At 35.8% G+C, this 19,906-nt stretch overlaps 1 protein-coding gene and 1 long non-coding RNA gene across 6 annotated transcripts in view; one reads left to right on the top strand and one right to left on the bottom strand.

Annotated features, from left to right (window-relative positions):
* The window catches only part of trpc3 (transient receptor potential cation channel, subfamily C, member 3), a 50,276-nt gene extending 38,612 nt beyond the window's left edge, over nucleotides 1-11,664 (bottom strand). For 2 of the 3 annotated variants that reach the window (XR_012358007.1, XM_055177818.2), the window contains exons 1-3: nucleotides 11,272-11,664; nucleotides 6,023-6,788; nucleotides 5,313-5,357 (exon numbers count right to left, since the gene is read on the bottom strand). Coding sequence is in view for 1 of the 3 variants with exons in the window: in XM_055177818.2 (XP_055033793.1) it covers nucleotides 5,313-5,357; nucleotides 6,023-6,788; nucleotides 11,272-11,432 (972 nt within the window). In the remaining 2 variants the exon portion in view is untranslated. The remainder of the gene's footprint in view (nucleotides 1-5,312; nucleotides 5,358-6,022; nucleotides 6,789-11,271) is intronic. The other variant, XR_012358008.1, reaches the window with a different exon arrangement.
* Nucleotides 11,665-16,934: 5,270 nt separating this feature from the next.
* LOC129417581 (uncharacterized) lies at nucleotides 16,935-19,635 on the top strand. Of its 3 annotated transcripts, none has more exons than XR_012358127.1 (5): nucleotides 16,935-17,690; nucleotides 18,408-18,502; nucleotides 18,616-18,786; nucleotides 18,940-19,202; nucleotides 19,292-19,635. It is a non-coding gene; the product is annotated as an uncharacterized lncRNA (long non-coding RNA). The 3 variants fall into 3 exon arrangements; XR_012358126.1 differs by having other exon boundaries at nucleotides 16,935-18,502; nucleotides 18,940-19,056; nucleotides 19,155-19,202; nucleotides 19,292-19,634; XR_012358125.1 differs by having other exon boundaries at nucleotides 16,935-18,502.
* The last annotated feature ends 271 nt before the right edge of the window (nucleotides 19,636-19,906 follow it).

Here is a 19,906-nt window from a genome sequence, read left to right as displayed (position 1 = left end):
TATTCTTAGTCATTGTAGATCTGGTTCTGTTCAGTTCTATAGAAATGCATTTATTTTTACTGAAAAATAAAGGTGCTTTTAAATAGTTTGACTGAGGTAATCTGGTTCGAACAGAATGATGTGTTAAAACTCTCAGAAGAAAATAATATTTGGTCAGTGGCAAAAACGGTTTGGCAAAATGAGAAATTCAAACATCTTTTTTAAAAAAAACTTGTTTTAAAAGCACGCATCAGGCTTATTTCAATGCACATAGTGCATTTATGTTAATTGTGCAATAAAAAATTACATTTGCCCCATTTTTATGAAAGTTAAGACTGAATGGACCTGAAAATGTCAAATGGTGTAACCGCCAATTGTGCCAAAGAATGAGAAATATTAAATCTTTTATCCACCTGAATAGCATGTATGCTTAATCATCAAAAAATAAATAAATCATTTTATTTGTTATTTCTAAATGTAAATTTTAATGCATTTTTGTAATATTTGTCCTGACATATGCTGAAAACAGCTCTGTTTTCTAAATAATCTTTGACAAATGATGTAAAAATGTATGTAAGAAATGATATTACAAACTAGATGATTGTATTTTATAAAAAAAATGTATGACTATATTTATATTTTCATTTAAAAAAAATACTAGTTACACCAACTGACACAGACTGGTTACACCACATTGACATTTTTGCAATTAATCCCCAAATATTCTTTAAAAAATAAATAAACCCAGAAATTTTAGACTTTTAGACTCAAAAAAGAGAATGTATGCAAGTAATCTGCAAATTTATTTTAAAATTTTAAATATTTTACATTTAATTGAACCACACGGACACAAAATAATTAATGTCATGTCATTGACCCAATTTCTAGGTAATCAGTTGTCTGTCTTTCTTCTTGATTTAATTTAATTATTAAGCCAGAGAAAATAAATTTTGTAGATAATCTAAAGATGTGTCCGAATTTGCTCACTTTTTCAATCATTAAATATTCTTGTTATTATATTATTTGTTATTATATTTAATAAAAATGATGTATTATATTTAAAGTAAAGGTTCCTGTCTTTTAATCTGTGTTTACCCAAAGTTTATATCTCAGATGTCAATATTTGGTGGTGTAAATACTCATGCAAAGTCACTGTTAAAGTTTTTAAAACATTTTTTAAATAATTTTTTATAGTTAAGAAAGTGCACATCTCAAAATTGTCACGTCCCGGCAAAATGCCATATCCATAACGTTGTTTCTTCCTCATATATGCGCATACAAAAGTTATAAGTTAAAAATTTAAAAGTTCTCCAGCTGTTATTGCTTCTGATTTGTGCCCTTTAATTCACAAAATTACTACAAAGCATTCTGTCTTAAAAAAATGTGTCCTTTTTTGTCACATCCATAACGCATGTTTGTTTCCTTCATCTAAAACAGAAAACTTGAGTATATAGCCAATTTTTTTATGTCTGGACTGTATTATCAAGAGTTTTAAAAAATATAAACAAATAGTTTAATATGTTGGTAATAAATGAATTCTCTGAGAATGTATATTCCAAGTTTTGACTGCAAATGTGTAACATCCATAATGCTGGAATTGCTCAGTAGAAAATAACCAACAAGTACAAGCACACATATATAAACATAAATTTGTGATTTTAACTGCCAGTATTATCTACCTGTCTTGTATCAAGGGAAAAAGTGAGCGAATTGAATATACATCAATTTTAAGATATGTCAGTGCAAGTTGTTTTCAGTTTGGAGAGCTCTTAAAAGTGTTTAAGTCTAGGACTAGTCTAATCCCTGTCCGGGAAACCGCCCCATAATCTTTGTTAAATATTTAAGCCTAGCTTATTTATTCCTATGGCTCCAAACAAAAGTTTTATTTTGTGCCACCAACTCTTCATGTAACAGTCTTTAAATAGGGAAAACATGGAAGTGTTTGGTGGCATCTAAATTCATCTCTGTTTGGAGCCATAGGCATGAATGAGGCCAGGCTAAATGCCAACATTCACGACGCGCTATACAACGACCAAAAGTGCACGCATTAAAAAAGATAGGTATGTAATTCGTCTAAGTTGAGGTAAGAACATAGTAAAATATTTTAAAACGGTGGTGTTTTCCTTTAACTCTTTCCCCGCCATTGACGAGATATCTCGTCAATCAAGAGAAAACGCTTCCCCGCCAATGACGAGTATTTCCGTCTTTCCGCAATACCGCTATTTTCCACTAGGAAACTACTTCCGCAACTTTTTAAACCCGGAAGTATTGCCCTATGGCAAGCTGCTGCATGTCCGTGTCTGTTTTAAAGATCGCTCTGAATGGGATCTCTATGAAAAGTCAGTCACAAAAATTGAATTTTCTCTGCTTTTTGCTCAAAATGTGGTGTTTTTGCAGAAACCTACCCATATTCAAAAGCTGATTACAAAAGAACTACTGAAGGTAGGATGAAACTTTTTTTAGTTTGAAAGCAGAGGGTCTGTTCTTTCATTTGGTATATTTATATATGTTTATATATTTGAAGAAGAACATTTTCTGGAAGGCATTAAACTTTTGTGAAAATCATGAAAAACGCTGGCGCTGCCTGGCAACTTTTTTAAAAAACGCTGGCGGTGAAAGAGTTAAAGAGACAACCTACCCCAAAACAAAAATTCTGTTTTCATTTATTCATGTTTATTTTAGACAAACAAATGAGGATAACCGATACACTGGAAATAAATGATGACTGATGCTGTCAATAATTAACATTCTCTGTAACTCCCTATGTTTTCTATGGAAGGAAGTCAAATGTTTGAAATGATGTGTAGTGGTGAGTGAAATATGTTTTCTTTTAAAGCTGTGTCCTCTTATGTCATCAGTTCATAAATAACATTGTCATTTAAAACATTTTTAATGGTATGTTGTTAGAATATTTTTACAGGGTGTTGTTTCCACAGGGTCTGTTTGACAAATGTCAGGTGGACGTCATATCAAGTTGATCTCACAGCATGCACTGCTGTTGAGATTTGGTTTCAAACATGGCATGCTGTGTACATTATTGTTCTCTGCGTGGTTCATTATACCTTCTCACACAACAAACCTCCTGTTATTAGCATGAGAAAAACAATATCAGCGACCATATGTTGTAAGAGAATCAAACCAAGATTGTTATCAAAATGGGTCATGATGCAAAACAGTTATTGACAATACTGAAGGGTGTACATGTTGTGTGAATCTTACAAGAACATGCTTACCTCAAAATCTAAAATTTTCTTGTTATCTATCTATCTGAAATTATATTTAGATCATTTAAAAAAGTAAAATTAGAGATTTAAAGGTCAGCTTTAGCATTTCAGCTGGAAAAGACCTGAGGACAAATATGAGTTTATCTAAAATGAGCCGTTTGCCATGTTTCTGAATGCTCGGCACGCACATTTATGGCTAGGTACACACCAAGCTGACGGTTGGCCATCGACGCTTTTGAGCGTCGTCTGACTTAGTTTTTCGGTGTGTTCCACACTGATGGCTAAAGTAAGTCAATGTCAGTCTATTTTTGGGCCGATTCAGCATGTCAAATTGGTGGTGGTGCTCGTCTAAGAGTCAGATCACTTTGATTGGCTGTTCGGCATGGCCAACCATGCAGTGCACAAGAAAAAAACTAAGGGCTCTATCTTACACCCGGCGCACTTCAGCGCTATGCGCGACGCATGTGTCTTTCGCTTGTTTACACCCTAATTTTCACTTTTTGCGCCGCGTTGTTTAAATTGCAAATGCATTTGCGCCCCCTTTTGCGCCAATGGGCGTTCTGGTCTGAAAACGAGGTGTGTTCAGGCGCATTGTTGGCGCGTTGCTATTTTGAGGCAACTAAAATAGACTACGCCATTGACCAACAAAAACCTGGTCTAAAGTCTAAAGTCAATGGCGCAATGTGTTTTGTGTTATTTAAAGAGCGCATTAGTAATATGCGCCTATAAACGGGAGGACAACGCGGGTTTGCTTATCCTAAGTACATGAATGCGCAGCAGCACAAAAATGCTTTTAAATATGAAAGATAAAAGGATTGAATGTAAAAGATTATTATTGAATCTCTTGGACATAAATGAGGACTGATTATGAGACGCTAGAAGGCGCAAAGAGCTTCTTCACCTGCAGCCTGGTAAGTAAATAAATGCTTGCTTTGAACAAATGCGTCTGTTTTAAATGTTTTTTTTTTTAATGCTACCTCACGGATTTATTGTATATGATGTACCTGTGGATATGGTGAGATGAGAAACATTTGTAAGTAATGCTTAAAAAAACTCTTTGCTAAAAAAACGCTGTCCAAAGTGCTGAAACGTGGAGGAGAGCCGTTTGTAATTTCTTTATCTCCTGTTTGTTACAAATAAAGTATTTTTAGAGTACAAACCTTATCTTAAATACTTGTAAATTATGTTTTGATGATATTGGATAGCCATACATTTAAAGCAATTACAAGCCTGCTTTTTACTTCCATGACTAAAAGAAAACGGGTTTTAAAGGTTTTAAGAAAAAATAACAATTTCAATACAAGTGAAAAACAACACAATTATTTAACATTAATCTTAAACTGGGGATCTTCTTCCTCCGCTTAGTTTTTCAGTTTACAAAATCCGTCATCTAAATAGGATTAGACATAGCGCCAGCGCAACTTGCTTTTAAAGGGAATGAGAGCTGTGACTCTCATTGGTTTACTGCACGTTACGCCCAAAATACTCCCATTACAATAGGACCTACCCTTTTCGACCATGCGCTCGGCGCAAAAAACAATTTTTCCCGTCCTTAAATTAGCAAAAGTGGATTCGGACACGCCCATTTAGACGTTGCGCTGTGCACTTTAGACAATGCGCTTAGATCGTTAAAATAGGGCCCTAAAAGTGACAAAGCAAGCAAACGACAAAGTCAAGAGAAAACTTACAGTCAATTATTTCATTTTTTGCATGTCTTATTCTAATACATGAATATTGCACAATTTGGCTTTGGCTCATGAGGTATTATGGATATATCATGAATCCGTTTGTGTTGAGCGAGATTTGTGTGAAACTAGTAAGCGAGCGCTGCTTTGTTTATGCACTGTAAAAAATCTCAGATTTACAAGTCATTTCAACTTACTATTATTTATGGAAGCCCATTACCGCCACATAAGGAAAAAATCATGCTCTGGCAAATCATAATTATGAGATAAAAAGTCAAAATTATGACTTTAAATGCTACTTTGTTGGCATCGGTTTGGTGTGTCCCCACATACACACAGTCTGAGTCAGAGCTTATTCAGTAAGGCATGCCAATCAGAAACTGTTAGTCGCAGTAAATAAAATGATGTAGTCAAATATATTTACCAGAAAGAAGTGCTGTGATGTCTCTTTATTACGGTTCTTTTTATCCTGTCAACGATGGCAGCACATACAAACACACACACACAAACACACACATGCAACAAAAGTTAAAATGTGCTGTTAAAGTGTCAAAAGTCCCAAATAAATGGAAATCTGACAGAGTTTGGAAGGTTTGGTGTTTGCTGCTGTACTCAAGACAACATACGATGCCCATGTTAAAAAATCTAGCTGTGTTTTGTTACAGTCTCAGCTGGACTTTAACTCTTTAAAATAAGGGTGCTAGTTATTTGCAGTGATGCCACATAAGAACCCTTTTTGGTTACCCAAACAACTACTATACCTTTAAATAGTCTAAACAACCTTTTATCACCACAAAAACATTTTGTGAAACTGAAAGGTTCTTCCGATGTTAAAGGTTCTGTAGGGAACCACACAGCCAAAACTGGTACTTCTATGGCATTGTGGCAACCCAGACAGCAGATGACTCCGGGCCGGATTCGCAAGTCAGCAGCTCGAAGTCAGCAGCTCCGATGGGGATCCAGCCCAAAGTCATCTGCTGTCTGGCAAATTACGTGAACTAGAAACCAGATGGCATGTTCCAAACCACAGCTGCCAGCTCAATTTTTCATGCAGGGTTGCATAAAAATGTTTACAAATGCATTTGAATGAAAATGAGCCAAGATCATGTATGTACAGAAAGGCGATCGTCCTACCTTAAACTCTTTCTCGATGTTTGCCAGTTTAGTGAGCTCATTGCTCAACTCAAGAGCGGTCAGTACAGGGTCTTCGCTGGAGAGGGAGAGGTACGCCGGGCTTGCCAGTCCACGGTACGCATTTATCCTAGACCTGGAGTGACTGAACGAGTCCTTCCTCTGCTTCTCAGTGCAGTCGGCACATTTGCAGAAGTAGTCATGTGGCCGTTCGATCCTGGCTCCTTTCATGAGCAGCATATGCACCACCTCGTACTTCTGGCAGTGGGCAGCCAAAATGATGGGCGTTATGTCGGGCGAAAATCGTGTGCCGTCCTCGTCGTACGAATAGAAGTCATCGTCCTGCAACTCGCAGGGGCTACGAGTCAGTCGTTCGCCGCTAGCAAACGATGGGTGGCTTAGCAGGGCCTCCACGATACGCACGTAACCTTTAGAGATCGCCAGCAAGAGCGCATCCCCAATGCGGGCCAGGTTGTCTCTCCGCAGGAGCAGCTCGGTGACCTCCAGGTGCTCGTTGCCGACTGCCAGTTGCAGTCCGTTTTGACCCATGTAATCAACGCAGTTCACGTTAAGCGTGGGGGAATCTTCCAGCATCTTGCGGACCACCGGAATGTTGCCATACTCTGCAGCATCCAAGAAGCGCTCTTCCTCTGCTGTAAGGCTGTTGCCACGGGCGTTAAACATGAACGCCGGACCGCGCACTGCCTGGCGACGTCCCTTTTCTCGCTGCAGGGTCATCCTACGATGGGGAAATGCATCCGACACTTTCCTGAAAGCAAAACAAGAAATATGAACACAAATAATTTTACCTTGTGTATAAGAAACTCATCCAAGTAGATGTGATCCTGTCTCCTTTGTCTGCTTAGCTATATTTCAAATATTTTACAACAGGTTAACCCCCTGACTGAGAGGTGGCAAGTGGAACATCATTTGGGATGTTATCCTGGAGGGAAAGAAATGGAAAAGGTGATGCAGGGTGAAGGCTCATGCTGAAAGCGAGATCGCCCTCTGATTTTTAATAGCTTTTTAATGAAATGTAACAGATGCCACACTTAGACAACAGGTGTGTGTCTCATTGGAGTGACATCTGTACCAGATTTAAACTGGTTCAGATTTAATAAGTACTCTAGAGTCTGGATCTAGACAGAATAGAGTCAATGGTAAATTACTTAAAGTGCAGAAAGTGATACATTTTTGATTACAAAACTTCACTTGAGTTTGCAAGCCTTTAATTTTGTTGTCTGAGAAAAGAACAGACTATTCAAGCTATTCAAGTATCTTCATTTGTGCTCAGCAGAACAAAAGACATTTATACAGGTTTGTAACAACTTGAGGGTGAGTAAATGATGACAACATTTTAATATTGGGTAAACTATCCCTTTTAAGGGGTCATATTGTTAGATTTTTTGTGAGATGTAAAATAAGTCTAAATTTTTGTTTCCGGTCACAGCTGTGTGCCCTGCTTTAGTCTGGTCACAGCAGCCACAACTACCAGATGAAGATCAATAAAACACTCCTAGGAGGTTCACAACAAGATTACAATATGCTCGGGATATGTTGTGCTGTGTTGGATGTAACAACAGTTGCAGAGGAACACAAACTACAATTTGATTCTATTCCAAAGGAGTTAGATCGGCGGAATAAGATTGCCTTTAATCAGAAGTGACCACTAAGGATAACATAAATACTTGCCTAATATTAACTGAATAGTAAAAAGTAATTAAAGTAATTAAATAATCAATACTCTATTTATAATGACATATATTTTAATTTATTTTTATGAGACATTTTTAATTTCTGGAAATATTTAATACAGACTGTGACAAATAATGCAGGATCCCAAAAATTCGACATTTTGTTGATTTTGTGCTCTTCCAAGATCGCGATCAACTGGAGGGACTGACTGGCAGTCGACATCTAACTCCACATTGTACAATCAGTATTTTGTCTCTGGTAAGCTCTCAATTTAACTAATAAATGTGATCATTTATGGCGGCGGGCATGGCGGAAGTGACGTTTTTGGTACCCATGAATATGAAGTTTTAGCTCAAAATACCCTACAAATTAATTTTGGCATGTTAAACTTGCCACTTTGTAGCCCTGAGCAAAAATGTGCCGTTTTTGGGTGTGTCCTTTAAAATGCAAATGAGCGGATAAAATGCAAATACTGAACACTATGAAGGTGGTTTGTTGAAATTAGAACTCAATTGTGCTGTCAATTATCTTTTCTCTCTCTCTTTCACTTTGCACTAAATGGCAGTGCCGTGGTTGGATAGTGCAGATTAAGGGGCCAGTCACACCAAAAGCGTTTATGGCAGTTGCAGGCGCCTTTTTTGAATGATATTCTATGGGCAGGACGCGTTTGCGCGCTGTTTATGCGAGCGCCTTGCGGTTTTTTGCTGCCTGCCGTGCACGCGTTTTTGAAGGAGCGCTGAGAGCGGAGAAGCGCCCGACGTCATTCGCGTCTTTCCATTGTCCAATCGAATGAGGGGAGAGGCGGGCCTTACGTTGTGGTGAGGGAAGTTTACAGTTGCTTTGAAGAACCGGACTCCACTTGCTCACTCTCTCCTGCGTGTTTGTGCACCTCTCATCCTCAAACAAGGTCAGAGCAAGCGCCCTCTTTTTAAAGTTTCTGCTAATATGACTGTTAACAGCAAAAGAGCGCTCACGCTACAATATTTGATTGACAAGACAGCTGACTCGGTGGTTGCTTAGCAATATGAAAAGCCGCATCGCACTGCTCTTTTTTAAAAAAAGGCAGTGCGTCGCGCCTTGCGTTTGCAAGCTTTTAAAGCGCTTTTGGTGTGACTGGCCCCTAAGGGGGCGGTATTATTGTAATTGGACTTGCTACGTCACGCAACAGGCGAAATCTGAACGACTTAATTTCTTTCACATGCTTGTGGAGAATGGTTTACCAAACAAATTTACTGGGATGTTCTTTTTTTATGCTTTCTGGTTTGATAGAAGCACTGGGGACCCAATTATAGCACTTAAACATGGAAAAAGTCTGATTTTCACACTATGACCCCTTTAAGCACATTGGACCACAACAAATGTACAGTTATTTTATATAACATTAATGCAAAATGGATACCAGACATGTCTTGTTTTGTGCCCCACAACTGATTCTGTTTTTAAATGTAATGATGCAATATTTGACCTACCGGTGGGTCCACTGGGGGTGGCAGAGTTTATATGACCAATGGTCATAATACACATAAACTACATCACAATAAATCAACAAAACAAACTAAAAGCGACAAGCAAATAAAGCTCAAAGCTTATTCGCTTACTGAAATAAAACTCACGATTACATGACTTATGTTTGTTCGATTTATAGTCTGAAGTGAGATGAACTGCCCTGCTAGATTTACTTGAGTGGGGAAATTCATTTCACAGAGTCAAGCATCTGAAGACCTGCTGAGCACTCAGTCACCCACATCACCGAAGGCCAGAAATAAGACGAGGCATTCAGCTCAAACATTGTTGGACAAACTAATGAAAACATTTTTGCCATCATAATTCAATGTGTTCCTTCCACAAATATCAACCGATTCATTGGTCTGGCTTATAATAACCTATTACTATGTGACAGAACACAGCAGAACATCATGGAAACCCAACCTACTAATGCACAACATGCTGACTAATATATTAATTCAAATGAATGTGATATGTGTGTATATCTATATGCTGTACCTAATATTTATGATAACAATATTCTGATAAAAAATCTTACCAAATAAATTTCTTGAGTCAAATCACATTCAAAGAGTGCTGAATAAGATCTGCAGACCCTGAAGCTGTTCCATTTTTGTGAAAAGTGGATTGATTGAAATAAATTATGCAGCTTGTTCTTAATCAGATGTAAAAGTGAATCTACTGCCTGCTGTTATGCACACGTGTGTTTAAGCATGCATGTGCGATGATATTGCATAAATGTACGTATTAACAAAACAATGGCAAGACTACATGTCATTCTGCAAGCTCTGAAGGTTACATTGAACACACAGAACGGCAAAATTGAACCGTGATAAAGAGGTACATCAGTCACACAAGACCATTTTCTGTTCTGGGTTAATAATCATGTTTATCATAAAAAGCAAATTTCAGCATAGGAAGTATTAAACAAGTCATTAAAACTGAGGATAGATGTTCATTTACACTGCTTGCTCAGACAGTTGTGACTAACATTTTGTTCCCTATATTTTAGGCAAAGGGACTTTAAAGCAACGTTGGTGCTCAACTTCTCTTAATCTATTTGTTATACAGATATAAATTAAAAGAAAAAGAGGAATGACCGCACACTCACACAAATTACACCATAAATCATGCAACTTGTTAATAAATCATTTGTTGCTTCTCTAATTCATCAAATTGATTATTAGAAACCAGTTAGGGCAGCTTAACAACCACATAGCAATGCACTGCACACACCTACAATGCTCCAGCATCATGATTGTGATTTTTGCATGGCCAAACACTCACATTTGCTTATATTTCTTAGAACAATTCAGATAAAATTATTATTTAATAGCTATACATTTTGACCACTTGACCTTGAACTATATCTTAAATCATTGGCTAGCTTTGTCAATAATCTGAATGTAAAAATAAACAGCCTGTATTTAATAGCCAATAACTCTTCAAAAGTTTGTTTCAAACATCAGCACTTTATGTCAAGTATGTTCATTTCTGTCTCTCACAATGGTCTGTGTGTGAGATGAGAGCATTTAAACACAGTGTGCATTTTTACCAAATGCATGGCACAAGCAGAAAGAATACAATATTACAACAGATAAAATATTTAAGTTAAGATGTGTTTTATATAAACTTTTCTTCTTCTTGACGCTGCATATACACACATAGACCAGTAGGTGGCGCGTGCATTGTTCTCTCAGCCCGTGAGATTCAATTTGTCACATTAGATTTTAGCTTTAAAAGGTAAAAGCACGAAACAATACATCGTCCCTTCTTCTGGTCAGCTGTCTATCTACGATATGTTGAAAACATTTTAACAAAATAAATATTATAAATGAACGTAATACACATTTAATTTACTTTAAAGTAATATTGTTGTGTCTATAAATAGATTATACACGGCATTTTATACGATTTTAAACAGAACAATTAGTATTTTTTTAGCTTAAAAATGTTTTCTTATTATAATTTACTTTTTTAAATATTTTTTTGCAAAACAGTATGAGCAATCCTCCCAGTTTTTTCCTCAGAGTTGTATATAGGCTACTCACATGTTGTACCGGTAATATCCCGACGAGTCCCTGACGGTCTTGACGGATTTCAAGTGATGTGCGTCCACACCGCCGTTCTCCTCTTTCCAGCGCTGCTCATCTTCTTCTTCTGATATCGAGACTCTTTTCTGATATCTGGATGCTCTTCCTTTGGTGGACATACAGGCAGCGGCTGTCAGACTCAGTGATGCTCACTGCAGGTGATACGGCGACTCCAGCATCAGCATCACTCGCAGAAGCGCGTCATGAAAAGAGCAAGCGCGCGGAGAGCCCTGCCCACATAAACACCAGCAAACTGAATCAGTCTGAACACAGCCAGCATCATTAACATGACAAGAAGGGTTCACGAGCTAATCATGAACGCGGGTGGTGATGGTGGGGTTTGTGGGAGAAAGATACTGAGAGTTTCAATTCAAAAATGCAAAATGGTTTCAGAGAGGACTCGGTTCTGTGAGGGGGGGAGGCAGACATGTCATTATGATATAAAAAAGTCAATGAAAGCCCATACATTCATCATCGTGTGTGCTTACATTGTGATAAGTATACAAAAGTACATTTTTAAGGTTTTGGTTAGCCTGATAAATTGTAATCCTAAACTAATATAAAGGCCAGTATAAATCTATGTATTTCCCCATTTAGATTAATAGCCTGGATGAAGTATTTAGTGCCCAAACGTTATTAATAATTTGCACAACTTTTAAATCAAGTTTCTGCCTAGATTAAATTCGTTTCTTGCATATATAAATCCCCAATCTGCAGCCCAATCAATAATTATAATTACAAACCATAAATAAGATAATACATTGTGATATATTAAATATTATTCAAAAGTACAAGCTGTATCAAGTTAGTTAAAGAATGGTGATCGACAGTACTGCTGTGATACAGATCTTTAATTGGGCTCACGTTACTGTGCTTGCCACACTGTAAAAAACGTTGGTTCAACTTAAAAAAGTAAGTTACCTGGTTGCCTTATATATTAGTTGACACAATAATTTTTACAAACCGTTTTTTTCAGTTTACTAATATTTTTTTAGTTTAATTAACTCAAAATTTTAAAGCAACTAGGTAACTTACTTTTTTAAGTTGAACCAACAAATCTTTTATTACAGTGCTGTTAAAAAAAGTAAAAAAAAGATTAAATAAAAAATGTATTGAAGTCATTTAACTAGTTAGAAGTTGCTATAAATTATACAAATAAAGTTTTAATAACTTAAGCCCATTAAACTTATTATTATTATTTTTATACCGACTCCTCAATATGAAGAAGTTGAAATCACTTGTTAATTCAAGTTGTTTAAACTTAAAAATGTAAGTAAAATACGTTTTTTTTACAGTGAGCGCTATTGATTTTAAGTCCCTCCAGTAATCTGGTTGTGTGCTTCATACTCCTGAAAGACAAACTCTCTATCACACTTGATTATATAATTAGGTTTTTATCTGAACGTATTTGCAGCATGCATCAATCCTGACCAGACTGAAAGTTTTGCTGTTGAAGAGCTATAAACGCTGCTTTACCACCGATTTTTAGGCGTACTTTAAACCACAATGAAATATATAAATTCTCCCTTGCCAAAACACACTCATGCTTACACATAAATCACCACACAGACTTAGAGAGTCAGCTTTGTCATCTCAAAACAGCTTGTACTGTGTACACTGAAATGAAATAATGTTTCTCCAGGGCCAATGTGGAACACAAGACACACACCTAACTGTTATAGCAGCTAGAATATACATCACAATATACTACATAAAGTGCATACACCATTTAAAGCAATAACAATAAGATAATTTGCACTACAAATCCAAGCTTTACTGTAAATAGAGATAAAATACTGTGAGATATTGCCCAGCGATGGGAACATAAAGTATAAATAAAATATAAAAACAGATTGTAACAAGTGTGCAAATGTGCAAGATTTCAACTTTCTCTTTTATGTATTTTCCTTTCTTCATGAATTTTTACATTAACAGGCAACCTGAATGGATTCTTATGAATGTCAGTAGTGAGTTTCTGTCCAATCTCGATAGTCTTTTGAGATAATGGAGGAACGCATAAAGAGGAACGCATAAAGAGATTGATTACAGTAGAGAAAGCCATAGACGTCTCGATCAATAACAGTACTGACAGATAAATAACCAGTGAGACGGTCATGTAATTTCACAAACCTCTGCATATGCATTTGGTTAACACAGGGTCAAAAGGTCCAAACTATCAATAACTTTTAAGTGGTGTTGCAATCAAATGAGACTTTGGTTCTGAGGAAACATTTCTGTGCTCTTTAATCTTAAATAAAAACTCTCACAGTGTGAAAGTAAAATAAAATGAATTAACTAGAATTCAACTAACAAAGTACATAATCATATTTGCACGTCAATATCTTGTACACTCCTGCTTACATTTGTTAATATGTAAATGTGTGTATACATTTCTAAGGGGAGAGCTACAAAAGGCATTCTATTCTATTCTATTCTATTCTATTCTATTCTATTCTATTCTATTCTATTCTATTCTATTCTATTCTATTCTATTAATAATAGAGCAAGTGTGAAAATGATATAAGTGTAAATATATATACATTTATGCAACACATTACACATTTTAGCAGTACTGTATATGCTCTCTCTGAGATTTAAATAATTAAAAACATTTGTGTTGGTATGGTCTAGCAGTTGAGTAACATGGGAACAGTCCAAGAAAATATACAATATCACTAGACACGTTTCTTTGTCAATTTATTCAGATGGCATGCAGATATAACATGCTTTAAAATATCATGTTACATTTAGCCATTTATTCCTATGAAATCAGAAACCAGCAATTTTTACAATATTGCCCATCCTATCTCATAACAATTTGTATGTATTTTATGAGGTGGCTAATTCGTATTAATTAGTAAAACTACATTTGTAAATTTTTGTACGATTTGCCTTGACCCCTGTGGGGTTAGGGGTGGGGTTTTGTTTTTTTATGACACTCTGAGGCTATTTTGAGGATTTCCGCCTGGATTTGGCCAACCCAATTTCAAAAGCTTCCCATACTCACATGCAGAGGTGTACATACAAACGTTTTGTATAATTTTACAGGAAACCCTTTGAAATTACATAAACACTGTTGAAAGTGCTAAACATGGTTGTATATGAAGAGTTTCGTTGCAAAACGAGATAACCACCGTTTTTTTAATTGTTCAGAAATCTCGTTTTTTGGTTGTGTATTCCAATTAATTTCAATGCAACTGCAGTTGGTTTGTTTTTATTTAAACCTTCATAACTTAAAAAATACAGCTAAGTAGCACCATAAAACAAAATAATAACATGATAACTTAATAAAAAACATGTTTTGACAAAAATGTTACAAAATGGATTTATCTCGTTTTGCAACGAAACTCTTCATATATTGTCAGTCCTCTAATAAACACAAAAATAAAAAGGTGCTTTTTGATGTTTTTTTTCTAAAGTCTGTATTTAAAAGTGTATAACTCTGGCCCTGAGTGGTAACAGTTTTGTTTGATTCCAGCAAATGTCAGCTTACAGAGGAAAAATGTTTTTTTTCTCTATCATAATCTATGCAAAAGTTATTCTAGTCCAACTGATGGGAGGAATAATACCCTTTCTGTATTCCGCCTAAAAATATTTGAAGTGTCCCCATAACCACATACAGTGGTGTAAATGCAATATCTCTATATCATTTTACAGAAAACCCTTTGAAGTTACATAAAAAGCTGCTGTTTGTGACAAATATTGTTATTTATGTTGTTTTTCATACGATGAAACACCAAGTTTTTTTAATGTTGTAAATACTGCCTTTAATAGTGTATAACTCTGGTTCTGTGTGCTCTAGCAGACTGCAGACACTTCTGGTTATTACCAGCAGCAGACAGTAAACACCCCAAAAAAGAATGATCTCTTTAGCATATCGAATTCTATAGTTATTCTTATTTTACTGAAGGGAGTGAAAATACATTTTTCACATAGAATACTTTTTTTGTTTTACACATATAATAAATAGCAAGGGATTAATTATGCACACAATCAAAGAAAATCTGTGAATGGACTCATTTTTTAGAGTAGGACCTAAGATAAAAGATGGTGTATCATTTGTGGCTATCTGTGCTATCTGAGGCAGTTCACGCTCAAGTTTCCCATATGTTTACAAAAGACAATTTTTTTACCTCATTATTCATTCAACGATTGATGGAAATGTGATGAAAATAGAACAAAAATAGAATAACGATGTAGCCTTATTCCTGAGAGTGAGAGCTTTCATTTGATATAAGACTTGCCCATGTTGGTCATACTTGAAAAATATGAAACATGTGAATATTAAATCATATCAAAAATTGTGTGTGTGTGGGGGGGGGGGGTGATAGTGTAAATTAAGTGTAAATAACTTTCTTACAGTAAAAGATTTCTCAAAGTGATGCATATCTGCAGAAAGTAGAGATTCTAAGCTTTCAAACAGTATCTCATATGTGGTACTGGGTCCATGACAGACCAATAAAAATTAAAGGAATATTTTATATTAAGTCATAATAATGCATTTTATACCGTACAGGATCCACAGAGTTAATGAAGTTAACATTGTACGAATTCAAACAACTCGTAAACTATCGTAAGAGTCGTAATCATAAGAATTTTTGTGAGATCAGGCTGATCTTGCATTTATTTTATAACTTCAGAGGTAGAGGAACACTAAAAAAATACATAGTGAAGTATACATACAGCATTTGAATGCATCATACTCCCTTTATTAAAGTTACTTGCATTGCATGCATATCTCAGTAAACAAATAGTTATTCATGATGGCAGTTATATACAATAAATCCTTTCCACTCAGTAAAATGTTGAAGCTAAATAAAACCATTTGTGCTGTATGCATTGTTTGCATATTAGAATGAGACTGCGTATGTTTCGAAACAGAGCCAAGGAAATAATTCTACATTTTTTGCATCATGACAATACCATATCATATGCTACGAACAAAAGTCTGTGTTGCCAGTTTATGTCCTGTCGTTTAACCTGTCACTTGCATTGAGGAATAGAGAAAGAAAAGCCACATGCACTTCAGCAGAATTGAATAGATTAGTGAAGGGTGCTCTGTCAATATAAACCGCTGTGTGTGATCTGTCTTGCAGTCACAGCTTTGTCAAATGAAAAACAAAATGATCCAATGACACAAACAGATTTCCAGAGAGGCCAGAGCAGGTTTGTGCCTTGAAAAGTCATAGTTTTGAAGACCATAAAACTGAACCTAAATTATATTTGTCATGAGTAAATGAAGGATCAGAAATTCATTGTAGCGTGTTTGCTGTATTATTTTAAAAATGTATGACAGCTGTAACTTAAATTGACTGTCTATTCATAGATCCTTTATGCTGTCGCTTTGATTTACATCACCCATCTTGTCTACAGACAGAATTCAACCTAATGAGTATATTTAATTACATTTGTCAATCCACCATCTTGGATGTTGTTTTATTCCAGTGCACTCAATGCTGTCTAGGTGAACAGCTTACATGGCTTTACTCTCATTCAAAAAGTATTAAATAGTTTTACAATTTATTACAATAAAGTTTCAAAATGACATCACAAAAAAAATCAATTAATTCATACACTCTTAAAATTGATGTGTTAAAATTTTACACAAAATATGAGTAAAAGGATTCCAACACATTTTTGTGTTAGAACTGACACATAATGTGTAAATATTATGCTTAACTGCTTACACAATGAATGTGTAAAACACGTTTACCAGTAAACCATAAAATAAAATGCATAATTATTGTAATTTAATGATGATTTATATTTAAACGAAGTAACAAAATAAAATATATCTACTGTTAACCAAAATATATCTACTGTTAACCACTACTACCACATAACAGCCAGCGGGGATTTTGATAAGGACTTGCCGAGATCAAGCTGCGTTGGGCGGGGTACATTAGCGCTGAGTATCCGGTGGTTGTATGGATCAGAACTCCGAAAGAGTCGGAGCAGATTTTTTAATAAACGCTATCTTTATTAACCGACCGCACATTTGATCTTTTTATACATACATTCTCGCCTAAATAGCTTTTGAATATACATTTTGTGACACAATAAGAGTAATATTTCAAACATTATGCAGGCGTTCTCTTCCATTGGTGGCTGTTGTAAGTTCACACGAGTCAGCTGATGACGTTTCACTTGGACAGACAACCACGCATTGTTGTATATTTTTTTGCGTGTGTTATTATTATTTTATTATTATGAAATTCGTGAACATTATTATTGCGCCTTGGCAGTCTATTTTGTATTTGTTTTATTGAGGAGAAAAAAACAGACAAGAACGCATATTGTGTTGCGCCTGCGCTGTGACGTTCTTTTTTCAACCGCATTTCCAGTCAAGAGGTCAAGAATGTTCCTCTCTGCATCAGGTAAGAAATTAAATAAAAAATTACCGTTATAATATGATATCTATTTTTCATATAGTGTAAGAAACTTTAGCATTAATTGTGCAGGAGACTGTTCATTTAAACTTTATTGTGGTAACGTTAAATGCTCGCTCGTTTTGCAAAGTTACGTTTGGAGATTCATGATACTGATAGCAGTCATTGTTTAATGAAAGGCACATTGGACTACGGGTTAGTAAGTATGTGTGACACTTACAGCACTTTAACGTAAATCTTTAACACAGTGTCCTAAATAGATGTGACACGCGGTAACGGGTTTCTTTTCAGTTTATGTCCTGACGTTAATAGGACGGGATATTATAAATTATGCCTTTCTATTATCGCGACGCCTCGTCGCGTTTGGTTAAGCACATGGTGGATCAGTATGCACGTCACTGTACCTACTGTACACCTGTGAGCGGCATGACGAGACAAAAGACGGTAAAACTCATTATTATTCGGTGATGCTGTAACATACTGGATGCACCGCCACATTTTATAATAATGTTTTTTATTTTCGTGTCGCGCCCTCGCGTTCAACATAACGTAGTGGTCTAAATGTAAGGAGTCAAACTTTACGAACCTTTCACTGCTTGCAGTAAGGCTGAAGTGCTAGGGGTAGTGAATTAAATGGGTGTCGTCTTGTGCTACTAAATGTAAATCACAATTCTTGTGTCAATGTTTGTTTGTAATCTTTTTCAGCTAGCTATCCATCTGAAAAAGAAAAGCTGGAACTCGCAAAGGAGATTGTGTTGTTGGATTATGGTCTCATTTGGTCAAAATGAGGGACATGTACTGTAAGGATGCTTTTACATACTTCATTAATGTGTATGAAATTACTTACTTGACAATGTGTATAAAAACTGTACTTGACTCTAACTTAGTGCTATTTTTGCATTGATCATGATAGGAGCATTTTTCTTTATTTTTTCTTTTTTTTGATGGGCCATCACACAGTGGATTTATAAAAATGAGACTACAGAACATCAGACGGAAGCTTCAATGGAGTTGATGTGAGAGGACATCATCAATAAAGAATGCCATTGACCAAACCTTCAGTCATCAAAGAAGATGGATACAGGTAATGACAAAATCACCAACTGTTGGTGAAATCTTTAAGGAATATCCCCAATGTCTGGACATGCCAGTCTTTGTAATAAACTTAACTGCAGATAACTTTACACAAAGTGTTTCATCATTTCAATATTAATATTTCTTATTAAATTTACTGAAGGTGGACATCGAGTTTTCCAGACTTACCGATAGGAAAGAAGACATGTTTATCAGGAAATTGGAGGGGACAATTATTGAGAAACTCAGGGAAATAGCATCTTTAGAGAAGAAATGTAATGTAAGATATTTAATGTAAGATATAAAAGTAATCCTTTTTAAATAATTTTTTCTCATAATTTATATTTTGCATGTGACCTGCATGTTTACCACACCCAGATCTATTGCTGTGTGAATTCTGCTGTCTCAGACTGGGACTTGGTGGCGGTAAGCTTTGTGACTAAAAACTTTATATAAAATAAGTAATTTTCATGCAACAACATTTTCTAATGATGTATATTGTTTCATTTCTGTAGGCTGGTACCAGCATGACCTCTTTGCTTACTAAATGATGAAAAGGTGTCTAAAATCAGCTCAGCCACAGTTGGTTTCCAGCGGTTCTTCAGGACATGAATTCGCAATGAATGATGCTCTTGCCTTTCTACTTGATGTTTACAATCTGACCTGTGCGGTAGACAGACTTTTCAAATTTACTAGCTAAGTAACCTTAGTATCCCTGCCAACTGTCTTCAGTTTTTTTTTTGGTATGAATATGATCTACCCTTGTCGCAGTCCTCTTGCAAACAATCCAAGGCAATGGAGTTTCAAAATGGACCGCAACATTGCAGTCTGTTTTAACCAATGCATGCACTGTGTGGCGGTTTCCCGGACAGGGATTAGAATAGTACTAGACTAAAAAATTTTTAAGATCTGTACAAAATGAAAAAAAAATGCACTGAAAAAAATTAAAATAAACCACTGCCCTTTGTTTTGCCTCAAAATGCACACAGGTAATGTTTTTAGTAAGGCATGTTTGTTAAAACCAGATATATTTCCTAATTAATCTAAGGCCTAGTCCTGGATTAAGATTATCCCTGTCCGGGAAACCACCCCTAAATATTTTGTGATGGAAATTTCTTTGAATACACTTG

This window comes from Misgurnus anguillicaudatus, chromosome 16 (genome assembly GCF_027580225.2).
Source record: "Misgurnus anguillicaudatus chromosome 16, ASM2758022v2, whole genome shotgun sequence".
Taxonomy (NCBI): Eukaryota; Metazoa; Chordata; class Actinopteri; order Cypriniformes; family Cobitidae; genus Misgurnus; species Misgurnus anguillicaudatus.
This window is presented reverse-complemented; position numbering and strand designations above follow the sequence as displayed.